At 26.9% G+C, this 15,132-nt stretch overlaps 1 protein-coding gene across 5 annotated transcripts in view; it reads right to left on the bottom strand.

Moving 5' to 3' along the window:
• The window catches only part of LOC109608126 (fasciclin-3), a 406,522-nt gene extending 404,595 nt beyond the window's left edge, over window positions 1-1,927 (bottom strand). The window contains exon 1 of one of the 5 annotated variants that reach the window (XM_049969180.1): window positions 1,620-1,927. In XM_049969180.1, coding sequence (XP_049825137.1) covers window positions 1,620-1,662 — 43 coding nt within the window. In that variant the 5' untranslated portion in view covers window positions 1,663-1,927. The remainder of the gene's footprint in view (window positions 1-1,619) is intronic. The other 4 variants (XM_049969179.1, XM_049969181.1, XM_049969176.1 and 1 more) reach the window with 4 other exon arrangements.
• Window positions 1,928-15,132: the final 13,205 nt, after the last annotated feature.

Below are 15,132 nucleotides of genomic sequence, written 5' to 3'. Positions count from 1 at the left end.
ATAAACAAATAAAATGAAAATCATTAAAAGAAATACAAAAATTAAGGCATAAACTAATTTATAATGATACAATAGAAGGTTTTTGTTGTTAATTTTTAAAATTTTCAACTGCTTTTACTTTTAAATAATGTTAATTTATATTTAAAAAATTTTCAAATTATTTTTTATGTATTTTAAATGGTAGCTAAATTTTTTCATACAATTTTTAGTTACAAAATAGTAAATCTTTTCAATCAGATTCAATTTCATTGGCAAATTATTTTTTAAGCCTTTTCTCACTGCTTAAAAATAAAATATTATATTAATAATTTCTAAAATTGACCAATATTTCAAGATTTAAGTTAAGTTTTCTTTAAATATAAACAAATAACATAAAAATCATTAGAAGAAATACAAGAATTAAGGCACAAACTAATTTATAATGATACAATAGAAGGTTTTGTTGTTAATGTTTAAAATTTTCAACGGTTTTTGCTTTTAAATAATGTTAATTTATATTTAAAAAATTTTCAAATTATTTTTTATGAATTTAAATGGTAGCTAAATTTTTTCATACAATTTTTTGTTACAAAATAGTAAATGTTTTCAATAAGATTCAATTTCATTGTCAAATTATTTTTGAAGCCTTTTCTCACTGCTTAAAAATAACACATTATATTAATAATTTCTAAAATTGACCAATATTTCAAGATTTAAGTTAATTTTTCTTTAAATATAAACAAATAAAATGAAAATCATTAAAAGAAATACAAAAATTAAGGCATAAACTAATTTATAATGATACAATAAAAGGTTTTTGTTGTTAATTTTTAAAATTTTCAACTGTTTTTGCTTTTAAATAATGTTAATTTATATTTAAAAATATTTTAAGCTTCAATTTCATTGACAAATTATTTTTGTAGACTTTCCTCATTGCCTAAAAATAAGATAATATATTAATAATTTTTAAAATTGTCCAATATTTCAACATTTAAGTTCTATTTTCTTTAAATATAAACAAATACAATGAAAATCGCTAAAAGAAATATAAGAATTAAATTCATTAATGTGTTGTTAATTTTTATAATTTTCAACTTATATTTAAAATATTTCCAAATTAATTTTTTATAAATTAATTAAAATTGTCTTCTAGAAGTCTTCTATTAAATAAATTTATCAAATAAAATATTTTTAAATCTGGTATAAATTATTAAATAAATAATTTTCCATGTCGTAAGACAAAATGAACCAATAAATAATTCATAAATAATTTTTTTTAATAAGAATCATCAAGGTAAATTCAGGAATTAATTACAATAATTTATTTAAACTGAATCAGCACACAGGTAAAGTATATCATTAAGATAACAACTGATAAACACAGATAAGATAGTAAGTAAAATCTGTGACATTAATACAAAACACAACAAAACATTCGCAGTAAGCCCATCCAACAACAAATAAAACCCATTGTTGTCGAACAGTTGCGAACAATCGCACAAAGTTGATCAACACGAATTCGAAACGTTAAAAAACCGTTGGAAAATTTTAAAACAATAATGCGCCAACCGGGCCCCTTCACCATCAACATGGCGCACCGAAACCCGAAGAACCGCATACGGGACCACTGAGTCACCCACCTTGCACGAAGCACGCCAGCAGTACCGCCGTCGCAATCGCCATCCCGGAACGGTGCAAACAGTATCCCCGCTGGAGCGTCGTATCCACTTAAACCACACGGTGCTGGTAAACACTCAAAACCACCCCCTCCGAAAATCGGGCACTGGCACAAAAATTCAACTACTAACAGGTGGCCGGCTGAGCGTCGTCGACGTCGTCGTGTTCGGTGCGGGTCGGGTTGCGCGCGTGTCGCTCCTGCCTGCGTGACGGTCGGACGTGGACTGAGGAGGAACCGGCGACTTGGTGCGCGGTACGCGGGACCCCCGTTCCACCAGGTGGATCGGGACGGCGACGCGGCCGAAGACGGTTGTTGTTGCGTTTGTTACGGCCGCGGTGGCGACCTCTCCCAACTTCTTGTCGTTGATTCGCGGTACTAATGGTTTTAAATAACGCAGTTGGCCACGACTTCTGCTCAAAATAATTAAATAACTATGATTTTTAATGGCTTTTGTTAAAAGATTTTTATGAGTAATTAATTAATTAATTACCAACTGCACATTGCCAATAAGGTTTTTTATTTATAATTATTGTAATGTAATTAGATGCCCAAAATTATTATACACCTCAGTGACATCTACATAAATTAATTTAACTACTAGTTCAAGTAGTAAATGGTATTTGTATATAACATACATTTCTATAATTATTTATTATCCGATTTCATTAATTTGTTACAAGTAAGTCATGACACACTATTATGGTAAGTTTTTAAAATGATAAATATTTTAGCCATAACTCTTATTTAATGGGAACTGTTGAAATATTAATTAATATTAATTTACTTTTGTTGTCTTATACTGTATTATATTCTTATTCTATATAATGTTACATATATTTGTCACAATGGAGTTGGATATCAATTTGACAACTTTAATTTTTAAAGGGATTTTTAATGATTAAATTTGGGTTATTTACTTTTTGTTTTATAATTTTAGGCCATCTCAGGCTTTTCCAATTGCTGTCATGACTTCATTTAAATTTGTAAAATTTGGTTATAAATGTGATCCCCAATGTTTTCTCTTTCAGGATTAATGTCTGGAGATTGGAACAGGCAAGACAAAACATCGATGATTTGGTCTTTTAACCAATCCGCCACAATTTTAAATATTTCATGTTGAAACACATTTATTAAGAGGATCATTTCTTCGATATATGGAAGCAAATTGTTGTTTAATATATCCCTGTACATGAATCAATCCAAGGGGGCCTTCTCCAGAAGAATTGAAGCATCCCCACAACTTAATTGAACTGTCATCATATTTTACTGTGGGTGTAACTAACTTTTTATGTAACTTTGTCCTTGTGGGATGTTTAACATGTGCAGAACCATCATTTTTTATAAACTAAATTTAGATTCGTCATTAAAAACTACTTGTCTCCACAATTCTGTGGTACAGTGAATGTGATCCTAAGCAAGTCAAAATTGGACTTGAAATTGAAATTTTATAAATAAAATTGGCAGGTTTTGAAACCTCCTAAGCAATTCAGTACAGAATTAAGACAGTTCTGAAACTCCTTAAGCAATTCTGTACAAAATTAAAACAGTTCTGAAACATCCTAAGCAATTTTGAATAGAATTAAGACAATTTCGAAACCTTTTAAATAATTCTGTACAAAATTAAGATAGTTCTAAAACTTCCTAAGCAGTTCTAAATAAAATTAAGACAGTTTTGAAACCTCCTAAACTATTCTGTACAAAATTAAGACAGTTATGAATAAAATTAATAGTTTTGAAACCTCCTTAAGCAATTCTGTACAAAATTAAAACAGTTCTGAAACTTTCTAAGTAGTTCTAAACAAAATTAAGAGAATTTTGAAACCTCTTAAACAATTAAGACGGTTTTGAAACTCCTTAAACAATTCTGTACAATATTAAGACAGTTCTGAAACTTCCTAAGCAGTTCTGAATAGAATTAAGATAATTTTGAAACCTCTTAAACAATTCTGTACAAAATTTAGACAGTTCTGAAACTCCTTAAACAATTCTGTACAAAACTAAGGCAGTTCTGAAACTTTATAAGCAATTATGTACAAAACTAAGACAGTTCTGAAACTTCCTAAGCTATTATAAATAAAATTAAGACAGTGTTGAAACCTCCTAAACTATTATGTACAAAATTAAAACAGTTCTAAAAATTCCTAAGTAGTTCTCAATAAAATTAAGACAGTTTTGAAACCTCCTAAGCAATTCTGTGCAAAATTAAGACAGTTCTGAAACTTTTTAAGCAATCCTGTACAAAATTAAAACAGTTCTGAAACTTCCTAAGCAATTCTAAATAAAATTAAGACAGGTCTGAAACCTCCTAAGCAATTCTGTGTAAAATTAAGACAGTTCTGAAACTTCCTAAGCAATTATAAATAAAATTAAGACAGGTTTGAAACCTCCTAAGCAATTCTGTGCAAAATTAAGACAGTTCTGAATCTTTTTAAGCAATTCTGTACAAAATTAAAACAGTTCTGAAAGTTCCTAAGCAATTCTAAATAAAATTAAGACAGTGTTGAAACCTCCTAAGCTATTCCCAATAAAATTAAGACTGTTTTGAAACCTCCTATGCAATTTTGCTCAAAAATTAGACAGTTCTGAAACCTCCTAAGTAATTATAAATAAAATTAAGACAGGTTTGAAACCTCCTAAGCAATTCTGTACAAAATTAAGACAGTTCTGAAACTTTTTAAGCAATTCTGTACAAAATTGAAATAGTTCTGAAACTTCCTAAGCAATTCTAAATAAAATTAAGACAGTTTTGAAGCCTCCTAAGCTATTATGTGCAAAATTAAAACAGTTCTGAAACTTTCAATTCAATTCTGAATAAAATTGGGACAGTTATGAAACCTCCTAAGCTATTCTGTAGAAATTTAAGACAGTTCTGAAACTTCTTAAACAATTCTGAAACTCCTTAAGCCATTCTGTACAAAGTTAAAACAATTCTGAAACTTCCTTAGCAAGTCTAAATAAAACTAAGACAATTTTGAAACCTCTTAAACTATTCTTTACAAAATTAAGATAGTTCTGAAACTTCTAAACAGTTCTGTATAAAATTAAGACAGTTTCTAATGAATAAGATGACTCACAATATATAAAAGTATGTTAAGTGTTTCCTTACAAAAATGAAACGACACATATAATTATAAGAGGAGCAGTTATCATTAAAAAACCCAAGGTACAACTACTTCTATATGAAATAATCAAACTGTCACAATTTTAATTGATTTTAATCACAGAAAAATAATTAATTTCCAGTAGTAAATTACAAAGAACACATTCCTAATGAATTTTATTATTAATATCCAATCTGTTGTTGATTAATATGAAATTACGTTCAGTGTTTTGTTACTAAAATTAGCCAACACATAATTAGAAGACTCGAGCTAATTATTCAAAAGAAGTACAGCAACTTCATTATGAAATAACTAAACTTTAATTCATAGTAATCAAAGAAAAATATGCAATTTCCAATAAAAAATATTTAATAATATTTATAAGTAACTATTTCATACAAATTTCTTTATTTAAAATTAATCTATTATTATATTATATAAAATTATGATCAGTATTTACTTACAAAAATGTTAAGACATATATTTATAAAAATAATGCTAATTATTCAAAAATAATACCCAAGGTGCAAGAATTTCTATAAAAATAATTAAACTGCTGTAACTCTAGTAGATATTAATCATAGAAAAATAATTAATTTCCTGTAATAAATACAAATTACCTATTCCAAATAAATTAAGTACACATATTTAATTATAAAATTTGTGCTAATTATTCAAAAGAGTTCAAGGTATAGCAGCTCCTATATAAAATAATTGAATAGCTGTAATTTTAATCTACTTTAAACAAAGAAAATAATTAATTGGCAGTAGCAAATTACAATTTACACATTCCAAATAATGTTCTTTATTTACATACGATCTAATATTGAAAGCTATGAAATTATGTTCTGCATTTTGTTTCAAAAATGTCCCGGCACATGTAATTACAAAACTCGTGCTGATAATTCAAAGTGCAACAACTTGTACATGAAATAATTAAACAGCTGTAAATTTAATTGATTTTAGACCAATAAAAATAATTAATTTCCAGTAGTAAATTACAAATTACACATTCCTAACGAAAGTTCTTTATTTATATCCGATCTGGTATTAAATAATATGAAATTATGTTCGGTGTTTTGTTACAAAAATGTCACGACACATATAATTATAAGACCATTTTGAAAGTGTAACGAGTGAAACGTTTCCGTTCTGATGCATCAATTTCTGAATCAACCACGACCTTGTCCAGGAAAATCACTGTTTTTTACCATCGTCGTTTATACAGATTTATTTTGTTTTGTGTTAACATAAACGGGTCTCAAGTTTAATTGGTTTAACGAGGGTACATTTATTTTCTTAAAGTTTTTACTAAAACATTATAAATGTAATGATTTTTAATTTTATGTTGTATGTAGCATAAATTTCAAGTCATAACTTTTTAACTAGGCAAAATTTACTTTTCTAACCTAAGATTTTAAATTATATTATTATACGTTAACCTAACTTTTTAATAAAATATTGTAAACATAATAATTTCTAATTTTGTGTTAGCATATAAATAAGTTTCATGCCATAACTTTTTAACTAGGCAAAATTTACTTTCCTGACCTAAGATTTTAAATTATATTATTATACGTTAACTTAACTTTTTACTAAAATATTATAAACATAATAATTTCCGGTTTTGTATCAGCATATAAATAAGTTTCCGACTATAACTTTTTAACTAGGCAAAATTTACTTTCCTAACCTAAAATTTTAAATTATATTATTATACATTAACCTAACTTTTTACTAAAACATTATAAACATAATAATTTCTGGTTTTGTGTCACCATATAAATAAGTTTCAGGCTATAACTTTTTAACTAGGCAAAATTTACTTTCCTGACCTAAGATTTTAAATTATATTATTATACGTTAACCTAACTTTTTACTAAAATATTATAAACATAATAATTTCCGGTTTTGTGTCAGCAAATAAATAAGTTTCAGGCTATAACTTTTTAACTAGGCAAAATTTACTTTCCTAACCTAAGATTTTAAATTATATTATTATATGTTAACCTAACTTTTTACTAAAATATTATAAATATAATAATTTCTGGTTTTGTGTCACCATATAAATAAGTTTCAGGCTATAACTTTTTAACTAGACAAAATTTACTTTCCTAACCTAAGATTTTGAATTATATTATTATACGTTAACCTAACTTTTTACTAAAATATTATAAACAATAATTTCCGGTTTTGTGTCAACATATAAATAAGTTTCAGGCTATAACTTTTTAACTAGGCAAAATTTACTTTCCTGACCTAAGATTTTAAATTATATTATTATACGTTAACCTAACTTTTTACTAAAATATTATAAACATAATAATTTCCGGTTTTGAGTCAGCAAATAAATAAGTTTCAGGCTATAACTTTTTAACTAGGCAAAATTTACTTTCCTAACCTAAGATTTTAAATTATATTATTATACGTTAACCTAACTTTTTACTAAAATATTATAAATATAATAATTTCTGGTTTTGTGTCATCATATAAATAAGTTTCAGGCTATAACTTTTTAACTAGACAAAATTTACTTTCCTAACCTAAGATTTTAAATTATATTATTATACGTTAACCTAACTTTTTACTAAAATTTTATAAACATAATAATTTCTGGTTTTGTGTCTCCATATAAATAAGTTTCAGGCTATAACTTTTTAACTAGGCAAAATTTACTTTCCTAACCTAAGATTTTAAATTATATTATTATACGTTAACCTAACTTTTTACTAAAATATTATAAACATAATAATTTCTGGCTTTGTGTCAGCATATAAATAAGTTTCAGGCTATAACTTTTTAACTAAGCAAAATTTAATTTCCTAACCTAAGATTTTAAATTATATTATTATACATTAACCTAACTTTTTACTAAAATATTATAAACATAATAATTTCTGGTTTTGTGTCACCATATAAATAAGTTTCAGGCTATAACTTTTTAACTAAGCAAAATTTAATTTCCTAACCTAAGATTTTAAATTATATTAATATACATTAACCTAACTTTTTACTAAAATATTATAAACATAATAATTTCTGGTTTTGTGTCACCATATAAATAAGTTTCAGACTATAACTTTTTAACTAGGCAAAATTTACTTTCCTAACCTAAGATTTTAAATTATATTATTATACGTTAACCTAACTTTTTACTAAAATATTATAAATATAATAATTTCTGGTTTTGTGTCACCATATAAATAAGTTTCAGGCTATAACTTTTTAACTAGGCAAAATTTACTTTCCTAACCTAAGATTTTAAATTATATTATTATACGTTAACCTAACTTTTTAATAAAATATTGTAAACATAATAATTTCTGATTTTGTGTTAGCATATAAATAAGTTTCATGCCATAACTTTTTAACTAGGCAAAATTGACTTTCCTAACCTAAGATTTTAAATTATATTATTATACATTAACCTAACTTTTTACTAAAATATTATAAACATAATAATTTCTGGTTTTGTGTCACCATATAAATAAGTTTCACGCTATAACTTTTTAACAAGGCAAAATTTACTTTCCTAACCTAAGATTTTAAATTATATTATTATACATTAACCTTACTTTTTACTAAAATATTATAAACATAATAATTTCTGGTTTTATGTCAGCATATAAATAAGTTTCAGTCTATAACCTTTTAACTAGGCAAAATTTACTTTCCTAACCTAAGATTTTAAATTATATTATTATACATTAACCTAACTTTTTACTAAAATATTATAAACAAAATAATTTCCGGTTTTGTGTCAGCATATAAATAAGTTTCACATTATAAGTTTTTAACTAGGCAAAATTTACTTTCCTAACCTAAGATTTTAAATTATATTATTATACATTAACCTAACTTTTTACTAAAATATTATAAACATAATAATTTCCGGTTTTGTGTCAGCATATAAATAAGTTTCACATTATAACTTTTTAACTAGGCAAAATTTACTTTCCTAACCTAAGATTTTAAATTATATTATTATACATTAACCTTACTTTTTACTAAAATTTTATAAACATAATAATTTCTGGCTTTGTGTCAGCATATAAATAAGTTTCAGGCCATAACTTTTTAACTAAGCAAAATTTAATTTCCTAACCTAAGATTTTAAATTATATTATTATACATTAACCTAACTTTTTACTAAAATATTATAAACATAATAATTTCTGGTTTTGTGTCACCATATAAATAAGTTTCACGCTATAACCTTTTAACTAGGCAAAATTTACTTTCCTAACCTAAGATTTTAAATTATATTATTATACATTAACCTAACTTTTTACTAAAATATTATAAACAATAATTTCCGGTTTTGTGTCAGCATATAAATAAGTTTCACATTATAACTTTTTAACTAGGCAAAATTTACTTTCCTAACCTAAGATTTTAAATTATATTATTATACATTAACCTAACTTTTTACTAAAATATTATAAACATAATAATTTCCGGTTTTGTGTCAGCATATAAATAAGTTTCACATTATAACTTTTTAACTAGGCAAAATTTACTTTCCTAACCTAAGATTTTAAATTATATTATTATACATTAACCTTACTTTTTACTAAAATTTTATAAACATAATAATTTCTGGCTTTGTGTCAGCATATAAATAAGTTTCAGGCCATAACTTTTTAACTAAGCAAAATTTAATTTCCTAACCTAAGATTTTAAATTATATTATTATACATTAACCTAACTTTTTACTAAAATATTATAAACATAATAATTTCTGGTTTTGTGTCACCATATAAATAAGTTTCACGCTATAACCTTTTAACTAGGCAAAATTTACTTTCCTAACCTAAGATTTTAAATTATATTATTATACGTTAACCTAACTTTTTACTAAAATATTATAAACATAATAATTTCTGGTTTTGTGTCAGCATATAAATAAGTTTCAGGCTATAACTTTTTAACTAAGCAAAATTTAATTTCCTAACCTAAGATTTTAAATTATATTATTATACGTCAGCCTAACTTTTTACTAAAATATTATAAACATAATAATTTCCGGTTTTGTGTCAGCATATAAATAAGTTTCACGCTATAACTTTTTAACTAAGCAAAATTTACTTTCCTAACCTAAGATTTTAAATTATATTAATATACATTAACCTAACTTTTACTAAAATATTATAAACATAATAATTTCTGGTTTTGTGTCACCATATGAATAAGTTTCAGGCTATAACTTTTTAACTAGACAAAATTTACTTTTCTAACCTCAGTTTTTATTTTAGATTGTTATACGTTAACCTAACTTTTTACTAAATTATTATAAAAATATTAATTTTTAGTTTTGTGTTAGCATATAAATAAGTTTCAAGCCATAACTTTGTAACTAGGCAAAATTTATTTTCCTAACCTAACTTTTTATATTACATTATAATACGTTAACCTAACTTTTTACTAAAATATTATAAATATAATAATTTATGGTTTTGTGTTAGCACATAAATAAGTTTCAAGCCATAAATTTTTAACTAGGCAAAATTTATTTCCCTAACCTAAGTTTTTATAGTACATTATTACATTTTAAGCAAACCTTTTACTAAAATAAATAAAATCACGGAGCATTGTGTGTTAAATAAAGCCCAACTATAAATTAACCAGTTCCATCGTTTATTCCTGACGTAAAGAATGATAATTCACCCATTTTTCACCGGCATAATTATCACCGAACCGAGTTTAGACTTCATTAAAAACTCGAATTCGCCGAGATCGCTTTATTATTTCGGCCCGGCAACACGAAACTTTTCCTGCAAATCGTCGAAAAAAGGTATCGGAAAATTCGCTGACTTTCCCCGTCGTTCGGGCACACAAAAGGTGTGAATTTTAACTTATTACATTAATTACGTTAATCGAGGGCACACGGGGAAATGATCCGGAAATGTGATAGCGTCGAAGGGTTCGTCCGGTCGATTAATATGTTTTATTAAGTTCTAAATGCGGAACGCATTTAATTAAGGCGTTAATTGTCGAATCGACGCGTCCGACGGTAATTAGTGGTGTGTACGCACCCTTTTTCGTGTCATTGAATTTGTGTCGGTGTTTTTTGGTGTCCGGGTCGGACTATCGGAATTCTACGTTGAAATGAGATAGTTAAATTAGATTTTATTTGCACCAAGTGATATAGAAAATGGAACACATAAATCCAGTAGTCAAATTTTATTGATTTTTGTTGTACAGCTTCAGGAAATTTTCAGAGAGGGTGGGTAGTAAATGAGTAAATATTCAGATAATATATTGATTGTTTAAGGAAATAACGAGCTCCAAAGTCAAAAATTCTGTCTTTATTTTATTCAGTAGTGTTTAGGAAGTTTCAAAACTGTCTTAATTTTATTCAAAACTGCTTAAGAAGTTTCAGTACTGTCTTAATTTAGTAGAGAATTGTTTAAGAAGTTTCAGAACTGTCTTAATTTTGTACAGAATTGTTTAAGAAGTTTCAGAACTGTCTTAATTTTGTACAGAATTATTTAAGAAGTTTCAGAACCGTCTTAATTTTGTACAGAATTTCTTAAGAGGTTTCAAAACTTTCTTAATTTTATTCAAAACTGCTTAGGAAGTTTCAAAACTGTCTTAATTTTGTACAGAATTTCTTAAGAGGTTTCAAAACTTTCTTAATTTTATTCAAAACTGCTTAGAAAGTTTCAGAATTGTATTAATTTTGTACAAAATTAGAACTATCTTAGTTTTGAACAGAATTGTTTAAGGAGTTTCAGAACTGCCTTAGTTTTGTACAGAATTGTTTAAGGAGTTTCAGAACTGTCTTAATTTTGTAGAGAATTATTTAAGGAGTTTCAGAACTGTCTTAGTTTTGTTCAGAATTGCTTATAAAGTTTCAGAACTGTCTTAGTTTTGTACAGAATTGTTTAAGGAGTTTCAGAACTATCATAATTTTGTACAGAATTATTTAAGGAGTTTCAGATCTGTCTTAATGTTGTACAGAATTCCTTATAAAATTTCAGAACTGTCTTAGTTTTGTACAGAATTGTTTAAAGAGTTTCAGAACTGTCTTAATTTTGTACAGAATTATTTAAGGAGTTTCAGAACTGTCTTAATGTTGTACAGAATTCCTTATAAAGTTTCAGAACTGTCTTAGTTTTGTACATAATTGCTTATAAAGTTTCAGAACTGTCTTAATTTTGTACATAATTGTTTAAAGAGTTTCAAAACTGTCTTAATTTTGTACAGAATTATTTAAGGAGTTTCAGAACTGTCTTAATGTTGTACAGAATTCCTTATAAAGTTTCAGAACTGTCTTAGTTTTGTACATAATTGCTTATAAAGTTTCAGAACTGCCTTAGTTTTGTACAGAATTGTTTAAGGAGTTTCAGAACTGTCTTAATTTTGTACAGAATTGTTTAAGGAGTTTCAGAACTGTCTTAATTTTGTACAGAATTATTTAAGGAGTTTCAGAACTGTCTTAATGTTGTACAGAATTCCTTATAAAGTTTCAGAACTGTCTTAGTTTTGTACATAATTGCTTATAAAGTTTCAGAACTGCCTTAGTTTTGTACAGAATTGTTTAAGGAGTTTCAGAACTGTCTTAATTATGTAGAGAATTATTTAAGGAGTTTCAGAACTGTCTTAGTTTTGTTCAGAATTGCTTATAAAGTTTCAGAACTGTCTTAGTTTTGTACAGAATTGTTTAAGGAGTTTCAGAACTGTCTTAATTTTGTACAGAATTATTTAAGGAGTTTCAGAACTGTCTTAATGTTGTACAGAATTCCTTATAAAATTTCAGAACTGTCTTAGTTTTGTACATAATTGCTTATAAAGTTTCAGAACTGCCTTAGTTTTGTACAGAATTGTTTAAGGAGTTTCAGAACTGTCTTAATTTTGTAGAGAATTATTTAAGGAGTTTCAGAACTGTCTTAATTTTGTACAGAATTGTTTAGAAAGTTTCAGAACTGCCTTAGTTTTGTACAAAATTGTTTATAGAGTTTCAGAACTGTCTTAGTTTTGTACAGAATTGCTTATAAAGTTTCAGAACTATCTTAGTATTGTACAGAATTGTTTAAGGAGTTTCAGAACTATCTTAATTTTGTACAGAATTATTTAAGGAGTTTCAGAACTGTCTTAATGTTGTACAGAATTCCTTATAAAATTTCAGAACTGTCTTAGTTTAGTACATAATTGTTTATAAAGTTTCAGAACTGCCTTAGTTTTGTACAGAATTATTTAAGAAGTTTCAGAACTGTCTTAATGTTGTACAGAATTGCTTATAAAGTTTCAGAACTGTCTTAGTTTTGTACAGAATTGTTTAAGGAATTTCAGAATTGTTTTAATATTGTACAGAATTATTTAAGGAGTTTCAGAACTGTCTTAATGTAGTACAGAATTCCTTAGAAAGTTTCAGAACTGTCTTAGTTTTGTACAGAATTGTTTAAGGAGTTTCAGAGCTGTCTTAATTTTGAACAGAATTATTTAAAAACTTTCAGAACTGTCTTAATGTTGTAATGTTTTTTTGTACAGTATTAATTAAAAGGTTTCAGTACTAGTAACATAGTTCAAATTCAAAACTACTTAACTCTGTCTTAATTTTGTACAGAATTATTTAAAGAGTTTCAGAACTGTCTTAATGTTGTACAGAATTATTTAAGAACTTTCAGAACTGTCTTAATGTTGTAATGTTTATTTTGTACAGAATTAATTAAAAGGTTTCAATACTAGTAAGATAGTTCAAATTCAAAACTACTTAATTCTGTCTTAATTTTGTACAGAATTATTTAAGGAGTTTCAGAACTGTCTTAATGTAGTACAGAATTGTTTAGAAGGTTTCATAACTGTTTTCAATTTGTACAGAATTTCTTAAGAAGTTTCAAAACTGTATTAATTTTGTGCAAAATTATTTAAGGAGTTTCAGAACTGTCGTAATTTTGTAGAGAATTGATTAGAAAGTTTCAGAACAGTCTTAGTTTTGTACAGAATTGTTTAAGGAGTTTCAGAACTGTCTTAATTTTGTACAGAATTATTTAAGAAGTTTCAGAACTGTCTTAATTTTGTACAGAATTATTTAAGAAGTTTCAGAACTGTCTTAATGTTGTACAAAATTGCTTATAAAGTTTCAGAACTGCCTTAGTTTTGTACAGAATTGTTTAAGGAGTTTCAGAACTGTCTTAGTTTTGTAGAGAATTGTTTAAGGAGTTTCAGAACTGTCTTAATTTTGTACAGAATTATTTAAGAAGTTTCAGAACTGTATTAATTTTGTACAGAATTATTTAAGAAGTTTCAGAACTGTCTTAATGTTGTACAGAATTGTTTAAGGAGTTTCAGAACTGTCTTAATTTTGTACAGAATTATTTAAGAAGTTCCAGAACTGTCTTCAATTTATACAGAATTACTGTCAAAACTGTCTTAATCTTATTCAGAACTGTTTAGGAAGTTTCATAAATGTCTTAATTTTGTGTGCTTATTATATTTTTAAAATAACGCTTTTATTATTAACAAATTAAAGAAGCTGACCATGTGATATCAACAAAAAAAAAGTCCAAAAAACTTCCGAAAATGAAAATCAGAGGGAGCTTAAAAACCCCCAAAATAAAAAACGTTGTAGTTAAATTGCATTTTATTCATTTATTTAACCTGTATATAATTCAGTTCCCCCAAGAACCAGGAACAACTAAACCGTAAAACAATAGAAACTGACCGGTCCATTCGTAATTTCGTCGTCAAACGTTTTATTTCCGACTACGGTGTACTTTAATTCCGCTGCACCAGCGCAGGGCTAATCTCATCCCAATGCCGCCGTCCTGAACCTCGGGACAATATTAAATCGAATAAAAAACAGACGACGGGGCCGTGCGGGAAAGCAACGTGCAAGTGCAACGCAAAAACGGTTGACTTAAAAAAGTTTTCGGCGGAAAAAAAAAAAATTACGGGAAGAGAGAAGTTCGGTCGCAGCGATTTTATCTGTTCCGCGAGGGTCGGGAGTGCATCTGAATAAACGTCGATAAATCTCCGCCAACTTTCCCAGACTCCAATCAAAGTTTATTTTCCCGGCGCATTGTGAAATACGGCTTAATTGACTCGGAAAGTTATTTATTTCGATTTTAATTGCCGCGAATCTGTTACTGTGCCGAATTTATAAGAAATTAAAGCGGGATTAATGGAACTGCACTGTTTGCATATCTTTCCGAATTTCCATGCGTTTAACCGAACTACTTTTTGTTCGTGCCGGCTTTGGTGGGGGGGGGGGATTAATTTAGTCGCCGACATTGTTTCAACATCCTTCTTCTCCTAATTTTCTGTTACGTACTGGTTGTATTGAATTCTGACCGGTAATGGGTATACAAGGTGTCTCTAAAATATGTATATTTTTCAATGATTTAATGAAGATTATAAAATATATAAAAA

The sequence above is a fragment of the Aethina tumida genome, chromosome 6 (assembly GCF_024364675.1).
Source record: "Aethina tumida isolate Nest 87 chromosome 6, icAetTumi1.1, whole genome shotgun sequence".
NCBI lineage: Eukaryota > Metazoa > Arthropoda > Insecta > Coleoptera > Nitidulidae > Aethina > Aethina tumida.
The sequence above is the reverse complement of the archived record's forward strand: the minus strand, read 5'-3'. Positions and strand labels throughout refer to the sequence as shown.